This window comes from Mustela nivalis (assembly GCF_964662115.1).
Source record: "Mustela nivalis genome assembly, chromosome: 11".
Classification (NCBI taxonomy): domain Eukaryota; kingdom Metazoa; phylum Chordata; class Mammalia; order Carnivora; family Mustelidae; genus Mustela; species Mustela nivalis.
Window position 1 is genome coordinate 53,885,343 of NC_139030.1, and position 25,101 is coordinate 53,910,443.

At 37.6% G+C, this 25,101-nt stretch overlaps 1 protein-coding gene across 4 annotated transcripts in view; it reads left to right on the forward strand.

Annotated features, from left to right (window-relative positions):
- Nucleotides 1-23,694, forward strand: part of GRB14 (growth factor receptor bound protein 14) — a 114,211-nt gene extending 90,517 nt beyond the window's left edge. For 2 of the 4 annotated variants that reach the window (XM_082691238.1, XM_082691241.1), the window contains 9 exons: nt 2,426-2,563; nt 7,484-7,594; nt 7,787-7,882; nt 14,045-14,125; nt 19,079-19,195; nt 19,286-19,358; nt 19,498-19,585; nt 21,932-22,025; nt 23,286-23,694. In XM_082691238.1, the coding sequence (XP_082547364.1) occupies nt 2,426-2,563; nt 7,484-7,594; nt 7,787-7,882; nt 14,045-14,125; nt 19,079-19,195; nt 19,286-19,358; nt 19,498-19,585; nt 21,932-22,025; nt 23,286-23,432 (945 nt within the window). In that variant the 3' untranslated portion in view covers nt 23,433-23,694. The remainder of the gene's footprint in view (nt 1-2,425; nt 2,564-7,483; nt 7,595-7,786; nt 7,883-14,044; nt 14,126-19,078; nt 19,196-19,285; nt 19,359-19,497; nt 19,586-21,931; nt 22,026-23,285) is intronic. The other 2 variants (XM_082691240.1, XM_082691239.1) reach the window with 2 other exon arrangements.
- The last annotated feature ends 1,407 nt before the right edge of the window (nt 23,695-25,101 follow it).

Here is a 25,101-nt window from a genome sequence, read left to right on the forward strand (position 1 = left end):
TAACAGATATTTAATATTAACTTTTATAGCAAATGCTCCCAATCCTATTTGTCTCAAAATATTTAGCAACTACATGAAAGGAGAAAAAAAGATGTAAAAACATATATTTTGTATACTGACGTGTCATAGCTATGTTGCATTCTTGAGCAGAGTTCTAAAATGTCTTAGCTGAATTAAGAATACTAGTTACTTAATTAAAAATCTCCTTAATTTTGCATCTTTGGGGCTCATTTCTTCCAAACTGGCTGTGGCTTTATGTGATCATTTTTTAAAAGGTATTTTCATTTCAATCAAACAATGATTTTCATTATTTTATTTTTCATAGATCAGTAGATTTCACATCAGAAGCTCTGCAGTTTTTAACAGGTTAATGTTCAGTAATGTCTTTATAATGGTTACTGTTTGATCTAAGCCCACAGGCATCGTGAAACCCACTCAGTATTCTCTGATCTTTAAAGAAGACAGCTTTTAATATTTCTGATAGAGATAATACTTGAAATATATTGGTAGTTAAGTATATCAGTAAATATATTGGGTGTTATAGATCTGTATTTCTATGGGCTTTTTAATAGTTTATATTTCATTTTTGTTCTTCATAATATTTTAGACATATGTTGAGTCTCAAGAGATTTTCCTAAAAGCTTCTTCTACGCTACCAGGTTTCACAGACACCCCATCAGAATACTAGGCTGAATGGCAGGGGCGTCGACCGCTGTGCCCGAGGGGAGGGCCCAGCTCCCAGGCCCTCTCTGTGCTTCACCACTGGATTGTGACAGGGTGGTGCGTTGGAGCTTTTATTCCAACTCCTTTTCCCAATTCTCCTCTAATATAGTTATATGACTTTAATGTGAAATTACAAAAACAAGAAAAATCATAGCTTTGGAATCAGATAGTCCTGCATGTGCCTCTGACCTTTTCTCTCCACTGAGGCAACGTTTCCACTTTTTAAAATGTTTCTTCTCTTTCTAGTATGACCTCTCTGACTCCCTTTTTAAAATTTAATTGGTTTGGTTTAATAACTTGGAAAGCACTCAAACTAAAAAACCTACTCGCCTGTTTTGCATGTCAATTAATTAATAACTGTGGCTCATTAAATTAAAAAAATTTTTAATAATTTACTTAAAAACATACATATCTGTTCTCAGCGTTTCCCTGAGTAACCTTTTAAAATATGTCACATCGTTTTAGAGAGTAATTTCTCTTACTTTACATTTTTCCATTTTGCATTTGTTTATTCATAGGGATTTCTGTTTTCTTCTTTTAATGAGATGCTAATGCATTTCCATCGTCTTATTAAGGATGCTGAGTACAACCACTCACACAGAGCTATTCATTTTCATTCTCATTTCCCTGACCAGCACATGCCTACTGTCTCAGTTCATTATTACATTGTAACAAACTATTCCAGACCTTAATGGCTTAAGTATCCACTCACATTTTGCCAACAACTTTGTGGGTGAGGAATTCGGAGAGGGTTTAGCTGGGTGGGTCATCTTTGAGGTATGTTGACTCCCTGGGGGTTGAGGTTCCCCTTCTTAAGATGGCTTTTCATGATGTGTCCCCTCTGCCCACTGGCCTCTCTTCTCTCCACATGGGGTCTCCATCCTCAAGGGCTTTACTAGCACATAGGGCTTCTCACAGCAGAGCTGTCTCAGTGTAGTCATATTTCTTATGTGACCGCTAGCTTCCGGGATTTAACTAGTGGAGGCCGTCAGGCCAGCTAAGGTCTAGAACTAGAAGTAGAACTAGCTGACTGTCACTTCTGCTGTATTCCATTGGTCAAAGCAGTCATAAGAGCCTTGCCCAGATTCAGGGGGTAGAGACACAGACTCCAGCCCTGCACGGTTAGGTGGCAAGATCCCTTTGTAGAAGAGCATGTGGGACAGGAGATAGTGTTGCAGTTCTCTTTGGAAAACACAATGTACTCTAGCCACCCACTACTGAACCCCATGGAGGACAGAGAAAAGATTGTTTGCTTTACTTCATCAGGGAGGAGAACATGGCTCAACTTTCTAAACAATTCAGTAATTGAAGTCAAGATTGTGGTCTTTTACTTGCACTGTAATGAAGCTGATAGGTTCTCAGGGAAAATCATAGAAAAGGATGAAATGTATCAGGACTTAACTCTTAGATGAAATCTAGCTTTTCAAATAGACATTGAAAAAACTTATGATTCTAGTGTTTGACTAAGTCCTGACCACTTAGAGTATATATTTTGTGAACAGATTTTCATTTGGAATTTGCCTCAGGTTATCAAAAGACTGATTTATTTTCTATTGTATTTATATTGCCATGCCTATAATGATACGTTTAAGTGATATTGACACAGTTAGAGTTTGCATGTTTATATTTGAAATCTTGGGTTACTAGAAGGCTACAGTAACTGATTCGGAAACAACATGAGGATGTCTAACTTTTCTTGCAGATGTTTCTGAGTTCAAGCACATACCCTGAAATCCATGGCTTCTTACATGCAAAAGAGCAGGGAAAGAAGTCCTGGAAAAAGATTTACTTCCTTCTAAGAAGATCTGGTTTATATTTTTCTACTAAAGGGACATCAAAGGTAATTGAAATGTCCATGTTGTATTATGAACTGTAAGTGAAAGTGGGTTTTCCTTTGTTTTTATTAGTTCATTACTGGATATCAAGAGTTGGTACATTGATTTTAGATCCCAAACATTTGCCATAATCAGTTTAAAAACGGACTATTCAGTTCCCCACTAGTTTCAACATATATCCTGTGATGGAATCTAGATGCTCTTATTTTGTGACCACATACCGTGCTCATTTCTCTCACCAAATTCACCCCCTTCCTTTTTACCCTTGGCTACAGACTATGAGGTCCGGCACAGTCCATGTCTCCTCTTTCCACCTAGGTTGTCCTCCTGATCTTGCCTCCTCCTGAACTTCTGTTTTTGTTGATGCAGTTAGTAACGCTCCGCTGAATTGTAATTGTTTTTATTTCCTTTGCGCGTGTGACAGTTTTGTCTCCTTAGCCACATTATAGATTTAAAGGGGGTTGTGTGATGACTGGTGGTGGAGGCACATGTTTGTGTGTGTGCTGGAGTGCGTACAGCTGTACATGCAGTCGCACAAGCACACGTGCAGATGCTCCCACACCACCACTCGCCCTTGTCAGTCCCACAATGCTCGGCACCATGTTGTCCCTATGTCTGTGTGGTCTAGTCAGTGAACTACGCCGTGTTTTATAAGTGCTGACGTTGTATGCAACGCATTGATCCTTTTCAAATAAAACTTTTTAAAAACTTTATTTATTTATTTGTGAGAGAACGAACAATGCACAGGCAGGGGGAGCAGCAGGCAGAGGGAGAAGCAGGCTCCCTGCTGAGCAGGGAGCCCAATGTAGGACTTGATCCCAGGACCCTGGGATCATGACCTGAGCCAAAGGCAGAGGCTTAACAGACTGAGCCACCCAGGCATCCCAAGTAAAACTAATTTTGAGAGTTTTCATGGTGGGTATTTTAATTCTGTTTTCATGCATCTGTTGTTGTCAGACAACATTGTTAATTCCTTGTGGGTAATCTGTCATTTTTCTCTGGCTGTTTTTCAAATATCATGATACTCATTGGTGTTCAGTAATTTCCCTGACTATATTTCTAGGTGCACTCAAATGTATTCTGATAAATCTTACTCGATTCTCAACATATGCATTTAATCTGAAAATTTCTGTTTATATTTATGCTGGAAATGTTCATCCATTATTTATTGGTCGCTATCATTATGTGATCCTTTAAATTTCTGTAGGCTTTTCTGTCTTGGGTAGTCTTGGCTCCAGGCACCCATTTGCTTGTGGCAGCCTCCTTCCAGCCTCCCTGTCTTTATGTGGCCTTTTCTGTCTCTTATAAGGACATTTGTCATTGGGTTTAGGACCCACATAGATTATCTGAAAAATGGTCTCATCTTGAGATCCTTAGCTTCATTACTTCTGCAAAGAGCCTTTTTCCAAATGAGGTGGTATTCACAGTTTCTTGGGATGGGGCATGGATATATCTTTTGGGAGCAGGGATAATCACTCAACTCACTATAGAAAGCCAGTGAAAAATTTTGAGCAAGAGAGTGAGATGATCAAGTTGTAAGATTACTATGGCCATAAGGAGCTTAAAAAATTGGTAGATAGAGTGAGAAAGGGGGGAAAAAAGAAGAACAAGGGGGAGGGATCAAAGGTTGCAGGGAGCTGGGGGACAGAGAGAGAGAGAGATTTACTAGCGGCACAGATGCTGAATAGATGGTCATTCGGTAATCCAGAGTAGAGGTGACAGGATCTAACCTACGATGAGCAGTGGAGGGGGAAGAAAGGGATGGATACAAGATTAAGAAGTAGCTGGCCAGGTTTTGTTGACTGATTGGTGCAAAAAGAGAGGAAGCATTTGAGATGTTCTTAGAGAAAGAAGTAAAGAAATAGGCGGTGATTTAATAGCGTAGACAGGAAAAAGAGGTTTACTATCACATTATCTTAGAAGTAGGATAATGATCTTAGTTCTAGATCTATTGTGTTAAGGATGAAGCATCTGAGTGGAAACGCCCAGAAAACAATTAATGACAGTGACCAGATTTTCGGGTGATAGGGAGGCACAAGGAGTGAAGTTGACTCCTCCAGACTTTCCTCAGCTTTCCCTCATACACAGTTTTCCTTCTTTGCTGTTCACATGTGTGCACGTCACATGTGTGTCTCCTTGAAGTGTAAGTGCTGGCACAGGGCTCTACTTAGTGTCACATTCCCTCACAGAAATGTTTTGTTTTTAAGTATATGTCATTGGACTACTAGTATTCAACCAGTTTTTCCTGAACATTTAAACTAGTTTTCAAATTTTTCTATCAGGAATAATGTTAGGATAAATAATTACCTATTTCTGTAATTAAGGTTTTAGAGTCTCCCTAGTCTAAATTTTAATGAGGTTATTCGTTTCCCTGTTTCCTGAGTATGAAATTACATATGAAGGTGTTTTTTAAACAAATACATGCATATCTTTATACTTTTAACATCAGAGAAAAGTGGCTTCTAAATCAGTAATCATATTGATTGCACTCTTTCCAGTAAAACTTCACTGGAAAATATGACAATGTTTCTTTCATTCCTAAATTCTTATTTCTTCAACTGGTTTCTCATTAAAATCAACTGCCCATTATATTTTCACTTCAGCCTTCACCTCCTTTCCCTGCCCACCCATGACACAAAGGGCAGCTCCTTCTTCCGTCTACTGGATCCATGCTTTGAACCTTACATTGGTCTTCTCCCTGGCCAGGCATAATTACAGGCATCAAACCTCTATTCTCAGTCCATATTTTGCTCTTTTCAACTTGGTGTCTGACTTTGCTGTACTTTCAGTACATAATATTCTTCTCTCTAGCCTGTGTCTAATGAGGTCATGTTCCACAATCTATACATAAAAATGATTTTAAGTTTCCCCTCAGAAAAAAAAAGAAAAAAAGAAATACAAGGTATTAGGTAACCTCAAGGATTATGACCTTGACATAAATTATGCATGTTATCTAATGTTTAATATGACATTTCTGCCTGGGAAAGAGACTATTTCCTGTCCTTTTTCTGTGAGAAGGTCTTGATTTATTATACTTTCTGAAGATGTGGGCTGCATGGGAGTTAGTTAACCACTGCTACAAGCCTTGGAGATGTGCCTGTGACTTTTATTTACAGAGAAACGTCTAAGTACCACACCTCTCTCCCAATTCTCGCCATATATACACATATGCGTGCGTGGACTTTGCTCACCATGCCAGCTCAGGCTTCGGATCGTACAGTATCATAAGTCTTGATATATCTGCACTAATAGAGCAAAAATCAGTCAAGACATGAACCTCATCCTGCCTCTGCAGCCTTCTAGATTTTCTCAAGCTGCCTTTCTCTTATATCCAGAAGACAGCTTCACAGACTTCTACAGTATCAGTGGACAGGGCTGGTTTTATCTTTTCTTCATAGGAATCAGACATTTTTACTAGCAAATCAGTTTCTATCAAAAAATAGTTTTAAAGGCCATGACAGTAAGAGTACCTTTCTCCTTCCTCTTCCCTTGTTCCAAGGGCCCTAGGCTGGATCTCTTTTAACAGTTTTCTTTTCTGCCTTATTCTCCTATGGAGATGGGAACTGTAGCCATTCATTAGATCAAAATGCCTAAGAACAGTGACACACAGAGGACAGTGACATACACAGAAACTGTCGCTCTACTAGTCATCTGGGATGGAATAGCCTGCTGGTAAATGACTAAAATTTTTTGGATATGGATTTGAATGGGTTGCTCCAATTGCTTACTGTTCTGGGTTTTCTGTCTTTTTGGTTTTGTTTTAGAGCACTGCTTCTTAGTTTTCAGTGCCTATGGATCACCCAGGATCTTGTTAAAATGCAGAATTTGATTCAGTAGGTCTATGGTGGGGCCACAGAGTTTTGCATTTCTAATAAGCTCCCAGGTGATGCCTGTGGTCCTGGTCTGGGACCACACTACTAGTAGCAAGGTTTTAAAGAACAAATGCATTTTTGGTCAGTTTTGATCATACATCCAACCCCAGAATTAAGCACTTCTCCAAGTTATTAACCTGTCACAGCATAATATGACCCAGTGATTTCCCTTGACCAGCTTTAAATCTCATGGATTTCCCAGAGAAGAAATAGCTGTACATGATTCCACTTTACCTTGAAAATCAGAAACATTCAACTGCCAGGTAATTTCCCAGACCTCATCTGTATCAGCTACCTTCTTTTCATACAGAAGGTAGTTATGCCCCCTGCCTCGTTGCTTGCCGTGGGGTGCTAGGTAGTACCCAGAGGGGAGGGGGATCTTTTCTAAATGAAGCAGGAATCTTTGTCTCTTTCTCCTTTTTTTCCTCTAACTGCTGTGGAGGCTCAAACCACCCTTCTTGCCTTTGTCGAACTATCACTATTTGAAACCTGGACAAGGAAAACATTTTTAAAAGACATTTTTGCTGCTGTCTCTCCCTGAGATTCGTGAAATGGTGGTTAAAGAGAACATTTTAAAATAGGGAGATGAAGGGGCGCCTGGGTGGCTCAGTGGGTTAAGCCACTGCCTTCGGCTCGGGTCATGATCCCAGGGTCCTGGGATCGAGTCCCGCATCGGGCTCTCTGCTCAGCAGGAAGCCTGCTTCCCTCTCTCTCTCTCTGCCTGCCTCTCCATCTACTTGTGATTTCTCTCTGTCAAATAAATAAATAAAATCTTTAAGAAAAAAAAATAAAAAATAAAATAGGGAGATGAAGATTTTTGCATATATTGGCCGTTAAATGATAAACGAATCACCACTTCTCAAATAATACTGTATTAAGTTCCTGGTTCTTGAAGGATACAGTAACTTCATTTTTCTTCCCTTTGTATTTCTGTGCCATTATTTAGAATAATTGTTTTGCCAAGGTGTAAATTATGTAATATAATAGAAATGCAAAAGAGAGCATGCAAAAGTATGGATTCATTTCAACTCTCACATTTGTATCTTTTTAAAGGAACCACGGCATTTGCAGTTTTTCAGCGAATTTGGCAATAGTGATATATATGTGTCCCTGGCAGGCAAAAAAAAACACGGAGCACCGACTAACTATGGATTCTGCTTTAAGGTACAGGCTTAATATTTTGATAGATGAATAAAGCAAGCCTCAGCCTTTTAGGTAAGCTTGGGTTTCTTTTAATTTCTTTTGAAAAAGAGACAGCTTTCTCTTATATATAGGAGAATTTTAGTGGCTTTTATTTCAACAGGTGTTACCTTCAAGATATGCATTAACGATAAACAATGTGCTGTGGCCTTCTAGCCTAACAAAGCGGGAGGGCCCCGAGACCTGAAAATGCTCTGTGCAGAAGAAGAGCAGAGTAGGACGTGCTGGGTGACTGCGATTAGATTGCTTAAGGTAATCTCACTGTAGGCGTGAATTTCTGTTAATGCTGTGAGTGCCATCAAAGTTTGAAAACAGCTGTATTTCAAAATGCGAAGACTCACTGTAAGTCTGTATACCCAAATGTTTGTATTTTTTTTTTATCTAAAAGATAAACATTAGTAGAGTGGAATAGCCTAATGCATTTATCTTGTACGTAGAGTAAGTATTCCATTTTTAGAAATGCTCTGATTTTTTTTTTTTTTTCTCAAGGGTATTACATATACGGCTAGTATAACTGATGAGAGAGGAGAAGTGAGTTGTGGGAAATTGGAGGGGGAGACAAACCATGAGAGACTGTGGACTCTGAGAAACAGACTGAGGGCTTTGAAGGGGCGGGGGTGGGATGTTGGGTGAGCCTGGTGGTGGGTGCTAAGGAGGGCACGTATTGCATGGAGCACTGGGGGTGCTGCATAAACAATGAATTTTGGAACACTGAAAAAAAATTAAATTAAATTAAAATTTTAAAAAACCTTCTATAAATGATTCAGTCTGTATTTTTAAAATACTGTCATCAATCCACCATGACGTGTATTATAAAACGTGCCCACCTAGGTATGTCTAGTGCAATTGTTTTACACTTCATTTAACTGTTGTATAAGTTGCTTTCCAGTTTACTTCAAATTATAATGTAAATTTTAGTATAATATACTATTAAAATATCACCTTTGTGTTAAGTAGAAGTTACAACTAAAATAAGCATAGTTTACTGGGAAGCATTTTGAGAGGAAGAAGAGTTTTAAAAGTTATTTGGGGAAGAAAGACATAGAATGATTTCTTCCAGAATGTACAGAAAGCACATATTTAATTTCAAAGCTTCTATTCTAATAAATTTAACACTTCATAATTTTAAAAATTAATCAACCATTTCCTTTTGAAGAAGGGCAGAATAATCAGAATCAGAATTATTAGTCCTCATACCATGTTGGGAAGATAGTTTTATTTTTTTCTTTTAATTTATTTAATTGAGGTGAAATTCACATATCATAAAATTAACTGAATTAACTATTTTAATCAACTGGGCTAATCTGATGAACATATTATCTGTGTTCATTGTAACTATGTGAACAATACAGTGCCATTTAGTTCATTCAGAATGTTGTGCACCGCCCCCATCTCTCTAGCTTTTAGCTCCAAAACATTTTTATCACCTCGAATGGAAACTCCCAGCTCCTGGCAATCAACCGTATCTATGTCTGTCTCTCTAGGATTTCCCTATTTTGACATTTCATAGAAATGGAATCATACAATATCTGATTTTCTGTGTCTTACTTCTTTTATTTGGCATACTGTTTTGTGGTCCATCTACCTTATAGTGTATATTAGTACTTGGTTCCTTTTTTATGGTTGAATAATATTTGTGTGTGTGTGTGTTTGTTTATTCATTTATCCATTAATGGACATTTGGGTTGTTGACATCTTTTGACTCTTCTGAATAGCATTTCTATGAACATATGTGTTTATGTATTTATTTGGATACCTGTTTTCAATTTGGAGGGTATATACCTAGGAGTAGAATTCCTGGTCATATGGTAATTGTGTTTAACCTTTTGAAGAATTGCCAGAATTTTTCCACATAGCTAAACTGTTTAATGTTCCCACCTGCAATGTGTGAGAATTCCAATTTCTCCATATCCTCACTAATGCTTGTTATTTTCCTTTTTTTTAAAAATAATTTTCCTAGTGCATGTGAAGTGATATTGGCAGAAAGTTTTTTAAATGGCTTAAAGGAAGCTTTTGGATTAACTCTGAAATTTGCTTCCTTTTGCTGTCATGGCAGATAGTCACTATAGTTACCTTTTTACAAGAGGTTTGTTTTTCAAATAGTCTACTGTTAAATGACTGTCATGATTTCGGTTTCAACAAAGCTTAGAAGTCTTGATTCTTTGAAACCCTCATGGTAAGTAATTGCTTCTATGTTGCCCTCATTGTCATAAAATGTAAAAATATAAAAAGAAAAAAAGAACTTTAGAGAGTGTTGGGAACCAACTGATCAGGGAAGTAATAGTTAGTTGACTCGGGATGTGCACTGGAGTCACTTGAGGCATGTTCTGAAGTTCTGTGTGTCCGGCCCCATCACTGGGATCCTGATTTAGTGAGTGAACTCCAGATTAAGAACCAGTGACCTCATCCAGTCCTCTCTTTTTACAGATGAAGAGGCTGTCACTCCTTGGAATACTTTAACCTATCACAATTATAGTAGAGACAATACCTTGAGGTCTCTGGTTCTCTCTTTCCTTCCATCAGAACTCTGGAAATCAGGAGAGGCTGGTAAAGGAGATGCTTTCCAACCTGGTTAGTCAAGGCTTCCTCCCTTCTAGTTTGATCTCAAGTTCAGACACCCAACTCTGAAATAGGTGGTGAGCACACTTCCTTTAGTGCCAAGGATACAGCATTACTTTTTGTATAAGTAGAAAGAAAAGAATTATGTCAATAAAACTATGATATGATGCTTTCATATCCCCTATGATTTTTATTTTTATCTAGTTATTTTAGATTTATTTAAGCCTGTACATGTAGATTTTCATCATTTATCAGCTTTGTGTACATACATACACACACACACACACACACGAAATAAATTATGTGAGGCATCTCTAAAACTTCATATTCTAAGACTGGCTTTCCGAAATCATTTTTATCTCAGAGCCATGGATACCCATATTTCATACAGACTATCTTACTCTGTGCTGTCAAGAGCTTCAAGGAGGCAGAACTTCTCAGACAGGTGCTTTGCCATGGTCTCTGGAGTTGTCTTTCTAGCCAGTGGCCTCCCTTCTGCAAAGTTTGATGGGAATGATTTTTTGATCTCACTAAACATTTCAGGCAGTGACAAGTCACTTGGTCAACAGTGAATATAATGCTATAGTTAAGGCAAATTTATGAATGTTAAAATTTGAAAAGAAGCACGTGTCTAAGAATTGATGAAATATAGTAAAAGCTTTCTTTCTTTCTTTCTTTCTTTCTTTTTTTTTCTTTTGATCCTTCCATATCCAGAATGCTTCCTGGAAGATGGTCCCCTTCTCACTTTTTTTTTTTTTTCCATTTGATCTTTTTGAAGCCTTTTCCAAGGCACAAATGTCCACTTCAAAGATGCTCTGTTTCATTTCTATGGCTTCTGTAACAAATTATACCACTTTAGTGACCTAAGACAATGCAAATTTATTATCCTACACTGTTGTCTTTCAGGAAGTCTGAAATGGGTCTTATTGCCATAAATGCAAGGTGTCCAAGGACCCAGTTCTCTTCTAGAGACTCTGGGAAAAGAATCCATTTTCTCATGCCCTTTCCAGACTTTAGAGGCTGCCCAGATTCCTTGGCTCATGGTCTCTTTCTCTACCCTCAAAACCAGCACTGAGGAGCTGAGACCTTTTCATGCTGTGACTTGGTTCTCTTCTCTGTCTCCCCCTTCTGCTTATTAAGGGCCCTTGTGATTATATTGGATCTATACATATTCCCAGGCTTCAGGAATTAGGATGTGGACATCTCTGGGGTCCATTATTCTGCCTACCCTGTCCATGTTCCCTATGTTGTTTTTCTCCCCCTTTATTAATTGTGGTAAAGCTTTTCCAGATGAGGCATAGAGGGAGAACATTTACCCTGAAGGCAATGATAAACCACCAAACAGTTTCAAATGGGAAAGTGATATGACCTGCTTTACCCTTTAAAATACCTCGATATGGGAAGCCAGGGCTTGCCAGCATGACGTATTTGAAGGACTCTAATAGGGGAGGCAGGTGGTTCCCCTGCAGCTTGTCGTCAGCTGGGCACTGGCTTCATCCCCCTGGCTAGTGCACCTGGACTCAGGTGGTGTTAGATGTATCTTTTGATTTTCGACTCTGGATGTCTGTTGTATTTCCAGCTTATCACTGAGCTTAGTGGGAGGTGCAGGGACAGCAGAGGCTGTTATGTTGATTAGACTGAAAGAGCATGGGATTTTCTTCACACGCTTCTTACTAGATCCTGCCTTGAGAATTTGGCGTCTTGTTTAATTTTTATTTCCTTTTTTTTTTTTTCATACACACATGTGAACTGTTAGTAGCAGAGGAAGAGTCTCTGGTTCTCTTTGGAGGCATTCCAGTTATATTGAGATACATAGAAAATCTGAGAATTGTTTATGTACAGTGCCTTGGTTCCCTGTTGTCTTCTCCCCATCCCTTCAACTAGAACTCTGCTAGCTTCTTATATAGTTTGGTCCCTTACCTGCCCCTTTGTAGGACAGGGACGTGTTAAGGTGACTCATGTCCTACCTGTCCTCCAGAGTTAAGTACTTACCAACAACCACCAACAGCACAGAAGCAGCTACCCAACACTGCAGGTACCAGGCACAATAGACCTTTGAAGGAACAGTCTTGATAGCAGGTAGCTGGCTTTCCACTGCAGATAAATAAAAGGCGACCAAACGGCATGCGTACACCTTGTGAAAGTATTGGTTAGAGGTTAGTGTGTATTCTCCAAAATGAACTTGACTGGGAATTAAACTCCTCTGTCTTCTTTTTATAGTTGTGGTAGGTTTAGAGTTGTTTTAAAGTAAATTTCATTAGGTCCCATTAATGTCAATCAAACTGTAAATTAAAAAATGCAATTTTTATAACAGGAAATAATTGGATAAAGAAGTCAACATAAAGAATTTTAAATGAATGTGGGTTTGTATTCGTGTTAAAAGCCAAATCTTGGAAGAAGAGACTCTCCATGCCGCCCTCTGATTTTTCTACCTAATTACCAGATAGATCCAGTTTGCTGGAATTGCTTTTAGGGAAATAGTCTTCAGTAAAGAAACAGCTCTGTTGGAATGTTTAAATGGAATTCATCCTACCAGTGAGATTGGATTCCGTGATGTCTCCCCAGTCTCTTTTATGTAGGACCTACTTCTGGGTTCACTGTGGCTCTGTGAAATAGAATTGTTGAGGATAGCCAGAAAAAAGAAAGAAAAGAAATGTAAAGGCCTCTCTGTCCCATTATGGTTTTGTTTTGTTTTCTTTTTTTTCTTTCTTTCTTTCTTTCTTTCTTTCTTTCTTTCTTTCTTTCTTTCTTTCTTTCTTTCTTTCAATAAAGTGGATCAAATCTAAGGGGAGTACCTTATAGCTCCATACGGTGAGCCCTCCAAAATAAGTTTGGTCATGGCAGTTAGCATTCTTAGTTTTCTCAACTCCAATAATCCACTCACAGTCCAGACCCACTTTCTAATCATAGCCTGGCAGCTGAGTCTTGCGATGCTACTTCCTGAAAATAAAGATGCTGCATTTTTTCCCTACTGCAGTTTACATTGTATTTTGTGACCCTTTGTGTGAGGTCCGTACCATTTTGATTCCCTGAATTTAAAGCTAAAAATTAAACAATGCAGTAAGAGTATTGTTAGTAGAACATGCTGCAGTGTCAAGAATCTTTACCATAGGACCAGGTTGATGGATTTGCTGAAGAGACACTATAATTCGTCAATCAGTCATTGAAGAGTTACAGTGAATTTTACCCTGTTTCACTTAAGATGCCTGTAAGGTTTTCAGAGTCTTTGTTCCAAAAAGTCTGACATCCTTCCCAAGTAAGCTCTCTTTTTATTAGGTGATATGCCATTCCAAGTGGTTTTGGTTCTAAGAATAATGAGTAGGAATGTCAGTTACAGATCTTTATACTGGTGAGCTAGACCTTAAGTGTGGGTTCAAGTAAAAAACACTTCTTTCTTTCTTTTTTTCTTTCTCTCTCACTCCTTCCTTTCCTTTAATTATTTATTTATTTAAGATTTTAAAATTTGTTTATTTATCAGAGAGAGAGAGAGAGAAAGAACATAGGCAGGGAAAGTGGTAGCCAGAGGGGGAAGCAGATTCCCCTCTGAGCAGGGAGCCCGACACGGGGCTCATTCCCAGAACCCTGGAATCATGACCTGAGCCAAAGGCAGCCACTTAATTGACTGAGCCACCCAGGTGTCCAAAAAAAACACTGTCTTTTTAAATGTATCGTTGTAGGGCAGTAAAAGTTTACCTTTCAAAATTATGATTGCCTTACTAATTTGATTTAAGAAAGGCTTATCATTTTTATTTTTTATGTTATGATATATAACTAATTAAAGTATTGATTTTTTTTCCCCAATTTACCTGTGTAGTAAAAGTGGTGGGAATGTGTTTTTATTTATTTGTTCCGCAGTATGGCATGCAGCTGTACCAGAATTACATGCATCCATATCAAGGTAGAAGTGGCTGCAGTTCTCAGAGTGTCTCACCCATGGTAAGGACCTTATTTATTAACCTATGTATTTTATATTTACATTATATCAATTTGCAATAATATTGCATTATAAACGTACATTACGGTACATCTATGTTCTTTCCTTCAAAGTAACTCGGGACACCATCCTAACATAACGTTACTGAATTATTTATTCTAGGATTTCACATGATTGCAGCCTATGTGATATAGAATAGATATTAGAATATAATATCTATTATAATATTATATATTATATAATATAATATTATTATAATATATATTATAATATAATATAATGCCTTTGAAATATTAGAATAGATAATGTTCTATGCAAAAGAAAATTTGTAAATATTTGAAAGAGTTATGTGAATCATTCTATTACAACATTTGAGGATTTCATTTTAATACAATTTCTAGAGTATTTTCCTTGGGATTGTGGATGTTTCCTTAACCACTGATTTTTGTTGTGGTTTATTTGTTTAATATTGATTTTGGGATTGTAATAGCCTAATATAAAGATGCCAGTGGCTTGAAGTTTTAAGAGCTGCACTTAACACAGGTAAGCTCTTGCATTTTGAGCTTCTAACAATAAAATGTTTTAAGGTCTAAGTCCTTGAAAAGCAGACTGCTCTTCAGGAAACCCAAAAACTGCAAGCCAGAATAGAGCTTGTGCATTACATTAAGTCTAACACCACTTCTCAGATTTATACTACCTGCAACTTGAATATTTATTTGCAGACACACACAGAACATCTTTTCCCTTCTTTAGAATCTAATTTTAATTTATTGTGCATTAACACAAGAGATTTGTTTCTGAACTTTAAGCTTATTTTTGGCCATTTTTGTCCTTGCTTCTTAATATTGAGTATATGCGCCTGTGTTAGAAATCAGCTAACATGCTGCATTTCCACTTAGGTTAAAAATATGCCCCTCATGGCTGTGACCAAGGAAGGCGCATTTCCCCGCATGTAATGTGGCAGATGAAATGCTCAGTTCTAGGAATGAGGCATGAAATAATGTTGATTACAAAGTCTGATAGACTAATAGGGAAAAAAGAACTCCAGTGCTGTAGTTACGTTGCTTTAAGTTATGGAGGAGTAACTTCTCATCTTTGTATCATATTACTTTTAAGCTCTAAAATAAGAAACTAAAGACTGGAATGAATTTTTATAAAAGCAGTGGCCTTAGTTGAGTATTTGTATAATTTGTCAGTACCTTTATCTTTCAATCCACATGTATATAAAGAATGATGGATTTTATCTTAATCCTTTTCTAAATCCTTCTAAATTTCCTTTAGAGTCTAAAGGTATTAGGATGAACATGTTAATAACAGCGGTACATTTAGAGGCTGTTGCCTAGTGTCCTCTTAATCACAGGAGAAAATTGTCATCAAGAAAGTACTGTCTAGTCTCATCACTGTCATTAGCTCATAAGCATGGTATTATTCTTGCCACTTCCCCAGAAAGTGGTCCTACTGTTGATCACTGTATACATGGCAGTTTGGATAGTGTGACTTTGCCTGTTCAACATCAGATATAGGAAAGGACACGTCTTGAGTGAATCTAGTAGGCGATAGGGATTCTGTAGGGGCCTGTGGAGGAGGACCTGGCTGTCCTGTATGGCCGTTGTCAAGATCAAACAGAATAGTACTTGGGAATTCTATCTCCACTCTTCTTAACTTACGTGAAGGAAACTGAGATGTTTTGGGAGGTATTTATATGTACTTTGATGTCTATCTAGAATCCCACCTTTCTAGCTTACCACAGAAGAATCAGTGACCTGTATAATGGGTGCCAGTGCTCCTAACCTGCGACTGCTGGTTTTCTTCCAGACACTGTCTTCAGTGAGACTCATAGAAAACTGAGGATACAGTTATATATTTTTAAAGGAACAATATTCTTAACTTCTCCAGGGATACATTTTGAGAAGGAAAATAAGAAAAAAAAAGTCTTATATTATAATACAACATCCTAGCTATCTACAGCACATCATGGCCACCTCATCTGCCTTTGAAATGAGAATCATCAGCAGATATTTCAGGAAGCCAAATATTTGGCCCTTTTCAGCACAAAAAAGCATCTGTTAGTGGGGTGCTGACTGGACAGCTGGGATGGGAAAAACTGGTCGACTCAAGGCCTTATATTCCTCATTCTTGACCCTGAGCTAGATGTTGAAAACTGCACTCCCTGTACCTCCCCCTCTGTGGTCCATAAAAGACACTGGAAAGAGTCAGTATCTGCCACTGCTTTTACCGTAAGCTGCCTGTGCGACCCTGGTTTAGTCACTGGTAGCCTGCAGTGTATAATAAGGGGGACAGGTGCTTAAGTTTGGGAATTGATAACATCTCTGATGTCCTCTGGCTCTGTCTGAAACAGAGAGAACGATGTCAGGAACTTCTGTGCCCTCTTGCTGAGGACTGTGCTGAAGGTGTATCTCCGTCTTTCAAGCGGGGTGGCAGAGTGTGCCACCGACCTAGACTGCCTGAAAAACATTTCATGTCCAAAGCACACTAGGAGTGGCTGGATCTGAGCTCAGGCTGTGGCTGGGATAATCCAGGGTTTACCCAGGTCTTTTCTTTCTCAAAAAAAGAGAGATGTCCTTAAAATCATGGACCCTTTTCCAGGGTTTGCCCTGTTTATTCCACCAGAAGAAAGAGCTAGAAAAAGGGACCGATGTTTGAGAAATACACTGATTTGGAATGTTATCAACATTGCTTTCTTATGTGAAAGAAATTGAGCTGAAAATGACCTTTTGAGTTCAAGTCAGATTCTGCTTCACGTCTATTTCTTTGTCCACCAAAGGTAAACTATTAATTTTTCATCCGCCACCTGCTATTCAGTAGGAAACATTTGCTATATTCCTGTGTGTTCCCTAGTGTCGTTAATGTAGCAAACGAAAATATTTATTTGTGTTGTAGACTCCCTCTAATGTCAAGTAATTATGGAACATGGGACCTTGTTTTATATTCTATCCTGTTGTATTGTAGGCAAACAAAAGCAAAAACAACTGGTTATGTTTATTTTTCTTTCCTAACAGTGTTTATATGTTATCAGGACCTTGTGATTATGGCTCGCATCTTGGCATGTGAAGTAAGATATTCTAAGGATAAAGCTATCATTATGATTGAAATTAGTTACTCTGTGGTTTGAGCAAGTGAAGGCTTTTCATTAATGTCGGCAAAACAGAAGGGTATCCGACTGGTCTACAGCCCCACACAGAAGATCACGGGTGGGGTGTGGGAAAGAAGGGCGAGCTAAGGTGTGACAGCAGAGAGAGATTGCAGAGACAGTGTCTGTCTGCAAAGAGCAGCTGTCGGTTACAAAGGCTCCTGTAACAAATGGAAGATTGCATGACAGATCTCTAGAAATACAGATGAACCCTAATAAGATTGTGGGCCACTACAGCAGGGTTTAAAGAGGAGCTGGCAAATGCTAATGATGTAGGATGTATGACGCAGTGATAAGTGAGCCCCTCTTTTTTTTTTTTTTTCCTGTTTTTTTGCATGGACAGGGTGTTCTTTCAAGCATACATTTAACTACAGTCTCTTAGACCAAGCTAGGAAGGACTGAATCCATGTGGAGAGATATAAAATAGTCTTGAGCAGTGAGTCTCCGTAGGCACACTGCTCTCCCTTTACCAATAGAACTCCCATTCATTGTTTCACTCCTCTAGTAACGAGTAGGGAGTAAGTGTTAAACATTGTCCATGCTGTTTTTGAATATTTTTTTCCCCCTTTGGGAGAATGTTTCTTCTTACAAACTGAGGCTCTTGACTGGAAATGTGATAAGTATCTTTTTTTTTTAGGATGCATGACGGGAGTGGCACTCTTTTTTAAAAGATGGTTGCAAAGTAGAGCCCTAAACAAAAAGTAAAAATGAAGTCCAGGTTTCGATATTTTCACCTTCAGAGAATATGAAAAGTAACGCCAAAGGAAGACTATTATTTGTTTAAATTATGTTTGTTTGGAGATGTCTTCCTTCTGTATCGGTTCTTTTTTTTGTCAGTCAAATTTATCTTCGCAGCTCTCAGTTTTCCATGGGCATCCTCACCGGATGAAAAAAATATTCACATAGAAAATCATAAAAATTTTAATGCCATGGAATTAGCGGAGTCATTATTTCACTAAATTGTCTTATCTTCCTTTGAAGATGTATGTATGTATTTGAGAGAAAAGGAGAGAGAGGATGCACGCATGGGCACGTGTGCATGAGCTGGGGGAGGGGGAGAGAATCCTCAGGCAGACTCCCCACTGAGTGTGGAGCTCATCATGGGCCTCGATCCCAAGACCCTGAGATCATGACCTGAGCCGAAATCAAGAGTCATTTCTCAACAGACTGAGCCACCTAGACATCACTCAATTTTATTTTCTAAGTAAGATGAACATTGGTGTGATACAGTTTTAAAATACGTAGTATAGTTTGTTCCGTTATAAAATAGGAGTACTATTTCTTTCTCAGGAAGTGCTGTAAGTCAATCTAAGTTACAGCTTTTGTCTATTCTAAATTTATAAAACAGCTGCTTTGTCGGTAGGGAGGGTTGACATTTAAATGATAAAGGATGAATCTCAAATCATAATAGAGATTAGTTCAGAAGTGGTGCATCTTTTAGCCACAGAAAGAGTTGCTCCTTTCTAAATTGGTATTTTCCTATTTTACCAGATAGTATGAAGAGATAGGGTTCTTTTAAGAGAAAGACAAGCTAACTCTGAAAGCCTTTAATCTCTTTTCTCAACCACTTAATTCAGTGACCTTAACAAAAACTATGTAACTTATTTAACCAAAATATTTCATAGCACTATTTTTATCTTAAATATTCACTTTTGACTTTTTAAATTTCCTGCCAGCCACCTTTACAATCACATCCTAGAGGGGAAATATATTGTCAGCAAAACACTGAGAGATAACATTCAAAGTTATTTTTGTGGTAAAAAACGTGCGTTTTGTTTTGTTTTGTTTTTTTTTTTTATTCCAGAGAAGTATATCAGAAAATTCTCTCGTAGCAATGGACTTCTCAGGACAGAAAAGCAGAGTTATAGAAAATCCCACAGAAGCCCTTTCAGTCGCTGTTGAAGAAGGACTTGCTTGGAGGGTACAAATAGCTTCACATTCTTGAAAATATTTATGGTTTGAGTTTGTCTGACCCTAAAAGTTGAAATTTGTTTCCCCTTTCATTGTGCAGAAAAAAGGTTGTTTACGCCTGGCCACCCACGGCAGCCCAACTGCCTCTTCCCAGAGCTCTGCCACAAACATGGGTATGTCTGTGCCTGTTCGCGGGGACTGTTTGGAAGGATGGGCACAAGGGGGAGGTGACTGGGTAGCTCTGGTGGGAAGAATATGTAATTAAACTGGGAGGATTTCAAAGCTCTGTATTCTTCCATTTTATTTCTTCAGCCATTCACCGGTCCCAGCCATGGTTTCACCACAAAATTTCTAGGGATGAAGCTCAGCGGTTAATTATTCAGCAGGGACTTGTGGATGGGTAAGTTGGGTTTTGAATGGTCGTGATTTTGATTTCTCTTAGAATCGGTAATTACTTAGTTAATACACATAGTTTTGACTTCAAGTTATCATAAAACAGAAGTGACTTTGTTCTGCAGGTTACCATCATATCCTAGTAGTATCTAGATAATACCTGTTGTATTGCGTGTGCTTAGTACTTGTGCGTAAATGAACAGATGACGGAATAGGATCCTCTGCTGTTAACTAGTAACTACTCCTACTACTGTGCCAATATTAGTATCTCAGTTAAAAGTGAACTTGTTGGGGCACCTGGGTGGCTCAGTGGGTTAAGCCTCGCCTTCGGCTTAGGTCATGATCTCAAGGTTCTGGGATCGAGCCCCGCATCCAGCTCTCTGCTCAGCAGGGAGCCTGCTTCCCCCTCTCTCTCTGCCTGCCTCTCTGCCTACTTGTGAAATAAATAAAAGAAAAAACTGAACTTGTTTTGAGGTGTCAAAAACATATAATATGATTCCAAAGTATGGTTTGTGTCATGGCATAATCTTACATGTTCTATATAGGTTTAAGTTTGGTGCAGACTGTATTTAGTTAAAAAACTCTGTTTTATATATTTTGACTGCTTGTTTTATTTTTTTCCTCTCTGTTTATATTCCCATTTTCTCTAAATTTTCACAGCTTTAAGTAGTATAAAGCTTTGAAAAGAGTACTTCTTGAGTGTTTCTCATGTCATCTTCTAGTGGGGTACCATGGGAGATAGAAGAGAAATGTAAATTGTATTATGAAATATTTACCATCTGAAGAGTTTTCTTTTTCTCAAATGACTTGGTCTTTCAACTACTTCCTGTAATGCTGGCTAAATTCCCTTTTCAAATGCAGTGCAAATCAAGGAGGCTGTATTGAGGTTTGGATGAGAAACCAGCGTCAATTTAAACAAGTGGTGATGGGGTCTTTTATCTTCAAGGGTTGGCTTAAGATGATGACAAGATTTCAAGGTGATTTAATACTGACATTTGGATAAAAATGCATCTTCACATGGAAGATTATTAACAGCAAGTCAGCATTTCACTAGACTGTATATAAGAGAAGATTTTAATATACTTCTCTATGTGGAGCAGTCTTTTTAGATATAAATGTGAACAATCAGCAGAATTACAATCTGATGAGACCAAGAAGAGAAATAAATCATAAGGAATTGTTAAAATGTTTTGGAGGATTATAATTTCCCTACTTTCAAGCCTAGTTTTTATAAGTTGAATGAAATAACTACATAAAGAATGGTAATATCTTTATTTTTTATTATTTTTAAAATTTTTAATAAAAAATGGAGGAAGGGGGGCAGAATCCTTTGGGAAGATGTGATGATGCCAGGCAGTCCACTAGATGGTAGTGGTGATCCACTCGGGGATGGGGAAGGAATTACAGCGTGCTTTATGAGTGAACCTCCCTTTTGTCCCATCTCCCAGTGATGTAATGTAGGAATCTCACACAGGACAAATGAAATGGATAATCTCATCCGACATCTGTGATCGCTCAAATTCCGTGCCCAGGCACAGTGAGATTAACATTGGAGTCACCAGCGGGGATTGTTTGCACAATCTGTTTGCCAACAATTAACACAAAGCTGGTTTTTGCCCCGTATTGCCAGTAAATAAGAATCCACGCCTGGCAGCATTTTTCCTCTTAGGTCATTAGGTCATGTGTTATATTTTGCTAGCCTGACGTTATAGAGGCTTTTCTGCTGCATTCTTCTAGATTAAAATATATGTTGCTTGGGTGTTTCTTTTCCTTAAGACATTGTACTCAAACATTGAATAGATGATTTCAGGGTTGATATTTTTAGAATATATTCATTTCTCACTTTCTGTTGTATATGTAACATAGGAACCAGAGTCAAAAGAAAAAGGGGGATCAGTGTTGAAGAGGGGTTTAAAATGATTTCATTCTAAGCAATTTTCTCTTTTCAGGGACTAACGTAATGCAGTAGTTCAAGTAATAATACGCTAATGCCCCATTCTCTGCACAAACTTGTTACATGTAAATACCCAGTTCTCCAATGGAAGAAGAACATAGCACTAATTATTGATGTCAGCATAGCATTATGTTGCTTATTATGAGTGAACAATCTGACAAATGGGCTGTATATTTATCCTATTAAAATGAAATTAGCACTGATGACAGTTTTATAGAATAAGATTATGTTATACCATATTGCTTACCATGTTGGATACTCTCATCTTTGAATAAAACACAGAAAAGGAGAACTCTGGCTACATTTATAAATATATTTCCTGGGTTTGTTACATGCTATATATTTATGAAATATGTGAGTAAATATAGAAACATATTAAAATTCCTTCTCTCTCTTTAGAGTTTTCTTGGTACGGGATAGTCAGAGTAACCCCAAAACTTTCGTACTGTCAATGAGTCATGGACAAAAAATAAAGCATTTTCAAATTATACCAGTAAGTAATTTGTGATTTCACATTTGTATATTAGAGATGATCTTAATGCATCAGCTTTTGGAAACTTTGGTTTCCTTTGGATCTTTTATTAAATATAACCGGGGAGCTTGTGTTTTGACTAGACTTAAGTTTGGCAGAAATGATTTTATGAGCCTGAATTCATATACGATATACAGGAATTATAAAAATTAAATTTCCCTTTTTCCATGAAATATGATTTATCAATATTGTATAGACCCCATGCCACCTATTGTTAAAAGGCCACCAAAGATTCTTTCTGAATTCTACTAGCGGTTCTCTAAAAACCATTATTTTCAAACCCTTGCTCCTTTATCTCAAACAGGTTTTTTTGTTTTCCTAGTTTTGTTTTTAATCATGATGGATAGATACACAGGTGCTGCAGAACCGGAGAACATTTAAACCATTCTGAGCACATTTCAAAAATATCTATAATTCTGTTTCTCAGTGGCACAGCTTGGCTTTGGGATATTTGCTGCTCTCCTGCTGATATTCTCCGTGTGTGTGTGCATGTGTGTATGCACATGATCTGTGTGTCGGAACCTGGTGATGTGGAATAGAGATCCCATCTATTTTCAGGGAAGTTTTACATATGATTGCTACCTTGCTAGCGTTTCCTTTTGAATGGCCTCTTTTTGGAATTATCCAAAGTCCGTATGAAGTATCTTCCCAACTTCACTGTGTATGCACATAATGCCCCTGGGTGAGTATGAGTTGTTGAATGTCACCAGGCCTCACTGCCAGGAAAAAAAGCAGCAGCAGAAGAAGCAGCTGTCATCCTCTTAACATAATGTTTGGTTGCTTCAGAATCAATTTACGGATAGAAATTATATGACTATTTCTTTCTAATACACTAAGTGAGGCTGTTAGACAACATTCAGATACGGAGATTAATGTCTGTGGGAGCATTAACATCTTCTGTTTACTTTTATACTGAATAGTGCAGATTTCTCACCGTTTCTTGATTTATAGTAGTCACACTATTCTAACTACAGAATGTTGGGAGAATTTGAGGTAGAGAAAGTAGAGCCACCCGGTGCATCCTAGGGTCAGATGATATTTCATCTGTGTGCAAGTAAAGTTACAGAAAAAAAGTGGACCCATCATCAGGGTTTTTTCCCCACTATCTTTAGTTTTGTCCACCTGTTCATTTTAGTGTCTGAAGACACAGTATGCAATAGAGTATGGCTGTTCTTGTGGGTTTTCACCCTTCTTACCAGTTTGCTGTTTTCCCTCCACTAGGTGGAGGATGATGGGGACCTGTTCCACACTCTGGACGATGGCCACACGAGATTTACGGATCTAATCCAGCTGGTGGAGTTCTATCAACTCAATAAGGGTGTTCTTCCTTGCAAGTTGAAACATTATTGTGCTAGGATTGCTCTTTAACCAAACCAGAAGTGACTTGTTAAACTGTTGAAGAAAAAGGACTCACGACGGGGAAAAAAAAAAAAAAAGAAAAGAAAGAAGAAAAGAAAAGAAAAAGAAAGACTGTAACCAAGGGAGAAAAATGTTGCCGTGGTGAAAAGAATCTATTTCACCTACAAGTTACAAAAAATAGCTTGTGCATTGCAGATAAGCAAAGATTTGGATTGACATTACATTCATCATCTAAAATTCATTAGTTAAAATTAAATCTTGGAAAAAATGATTTGGTGTGTTCTTGTGTGATTTTACATAACTATAGTATTTTCATCAAATATGCATATAAAACATCTCTCTGTCCTCATTTACTAGAGTAACATTTGAATTCTCAAACACAAAATATGAAGAAAACTTGAAGGTTCTGGATGAATTATTTGCAGACTGGATTTCAATTACAGTGCTTGTTTGTAACTTAGGAAGAATGATAAAATCTCAAGCTATCAATTGAAAAAGTTACCCACAACTTGTTAATAAAACTAAAAAGTATTTTTGAATATTATATATTTTCTGAGTTTATTATAATCTTAAAATCGAATCGTATTTTCAAGTATCAGTTTAAAATTATTTTTGAAATATATTGGGTTTTTTTTCAGGGTAACTTTTAGTAGGTTCTTAAATTATTACTATACTATAATATTTACACTGTACCTATTAGTGGTACATTATTGATTGCATTTTATTTCACTCTTTTTAAAGACTAACCAGAACTATCTTAACCGGAACTATCTTTTCAAAGAAAACGATCAAGATCTAGAAGGGCCTTATATAATTTGCACATGACTTCTTGTGGCCTATAATCTGGGACAGTGGTCACCTGATATTTCACATTCGCCCCTGCTGTAACTTTCAGAAAGCTCTTGATATCCTTTCACTACTTGATCATGAACCTGATCAAAATTGGTGAGATCAAAGATTCAAAGTTTATGATGTCCCTAATAGGCAAATTTGTGCTATTCTTTTAAAAAACTCAAAATACTCACCTCCATTATCACCTCTCTGAGACCATGTGGGAAGTTTTTGTTGGGATTCTGTGACTCTTTTTCCTTTTTGTGGGACAATTCAGTGTTCAAAAAAAAGAAAAGAAAAATATTAAAATCATTCAAAATATGCTCATCTCCTCTAATTGATCCTGTAACACATTGTGGGAAAGTTAGGATGATTTTTTGAAAACATCTCAAAAATACGTTCTTTGGTTTTACATAAAGGTTTTACATTTTTGACAACAAAGCATCTGAAAACCTTCATGAAGTGCTACTAAATCAGTTATTACTGAAAAAATATTGGTGAATGTAAAAAAAAATATTCAGTTTACTTTCAGCCCAGGCAAACCCAATTCTTAAAACACTGAAACTTAGAACATGACTCTGATGTTATAAAATATCCATCTGGTGTCCACAAGGGCTCGGAAGACACACAGAACCTCCATCCACATGGAAGGGTGAGAGGTCAACAACATTGGCCCTTTCAACCTTTCAGAATAGCCTGAGTATTTCTGACTTATTTCCAATTTATAAAAGTAGTTTGTGTTTTGAACTGAAATGAACTTTCTCATTTTGCACCCAGCTTAAATTGACAATATCAGAGGATGTCATATTTTAAATACTAGACTTGTAAATTGACCAATCTGTGCTTG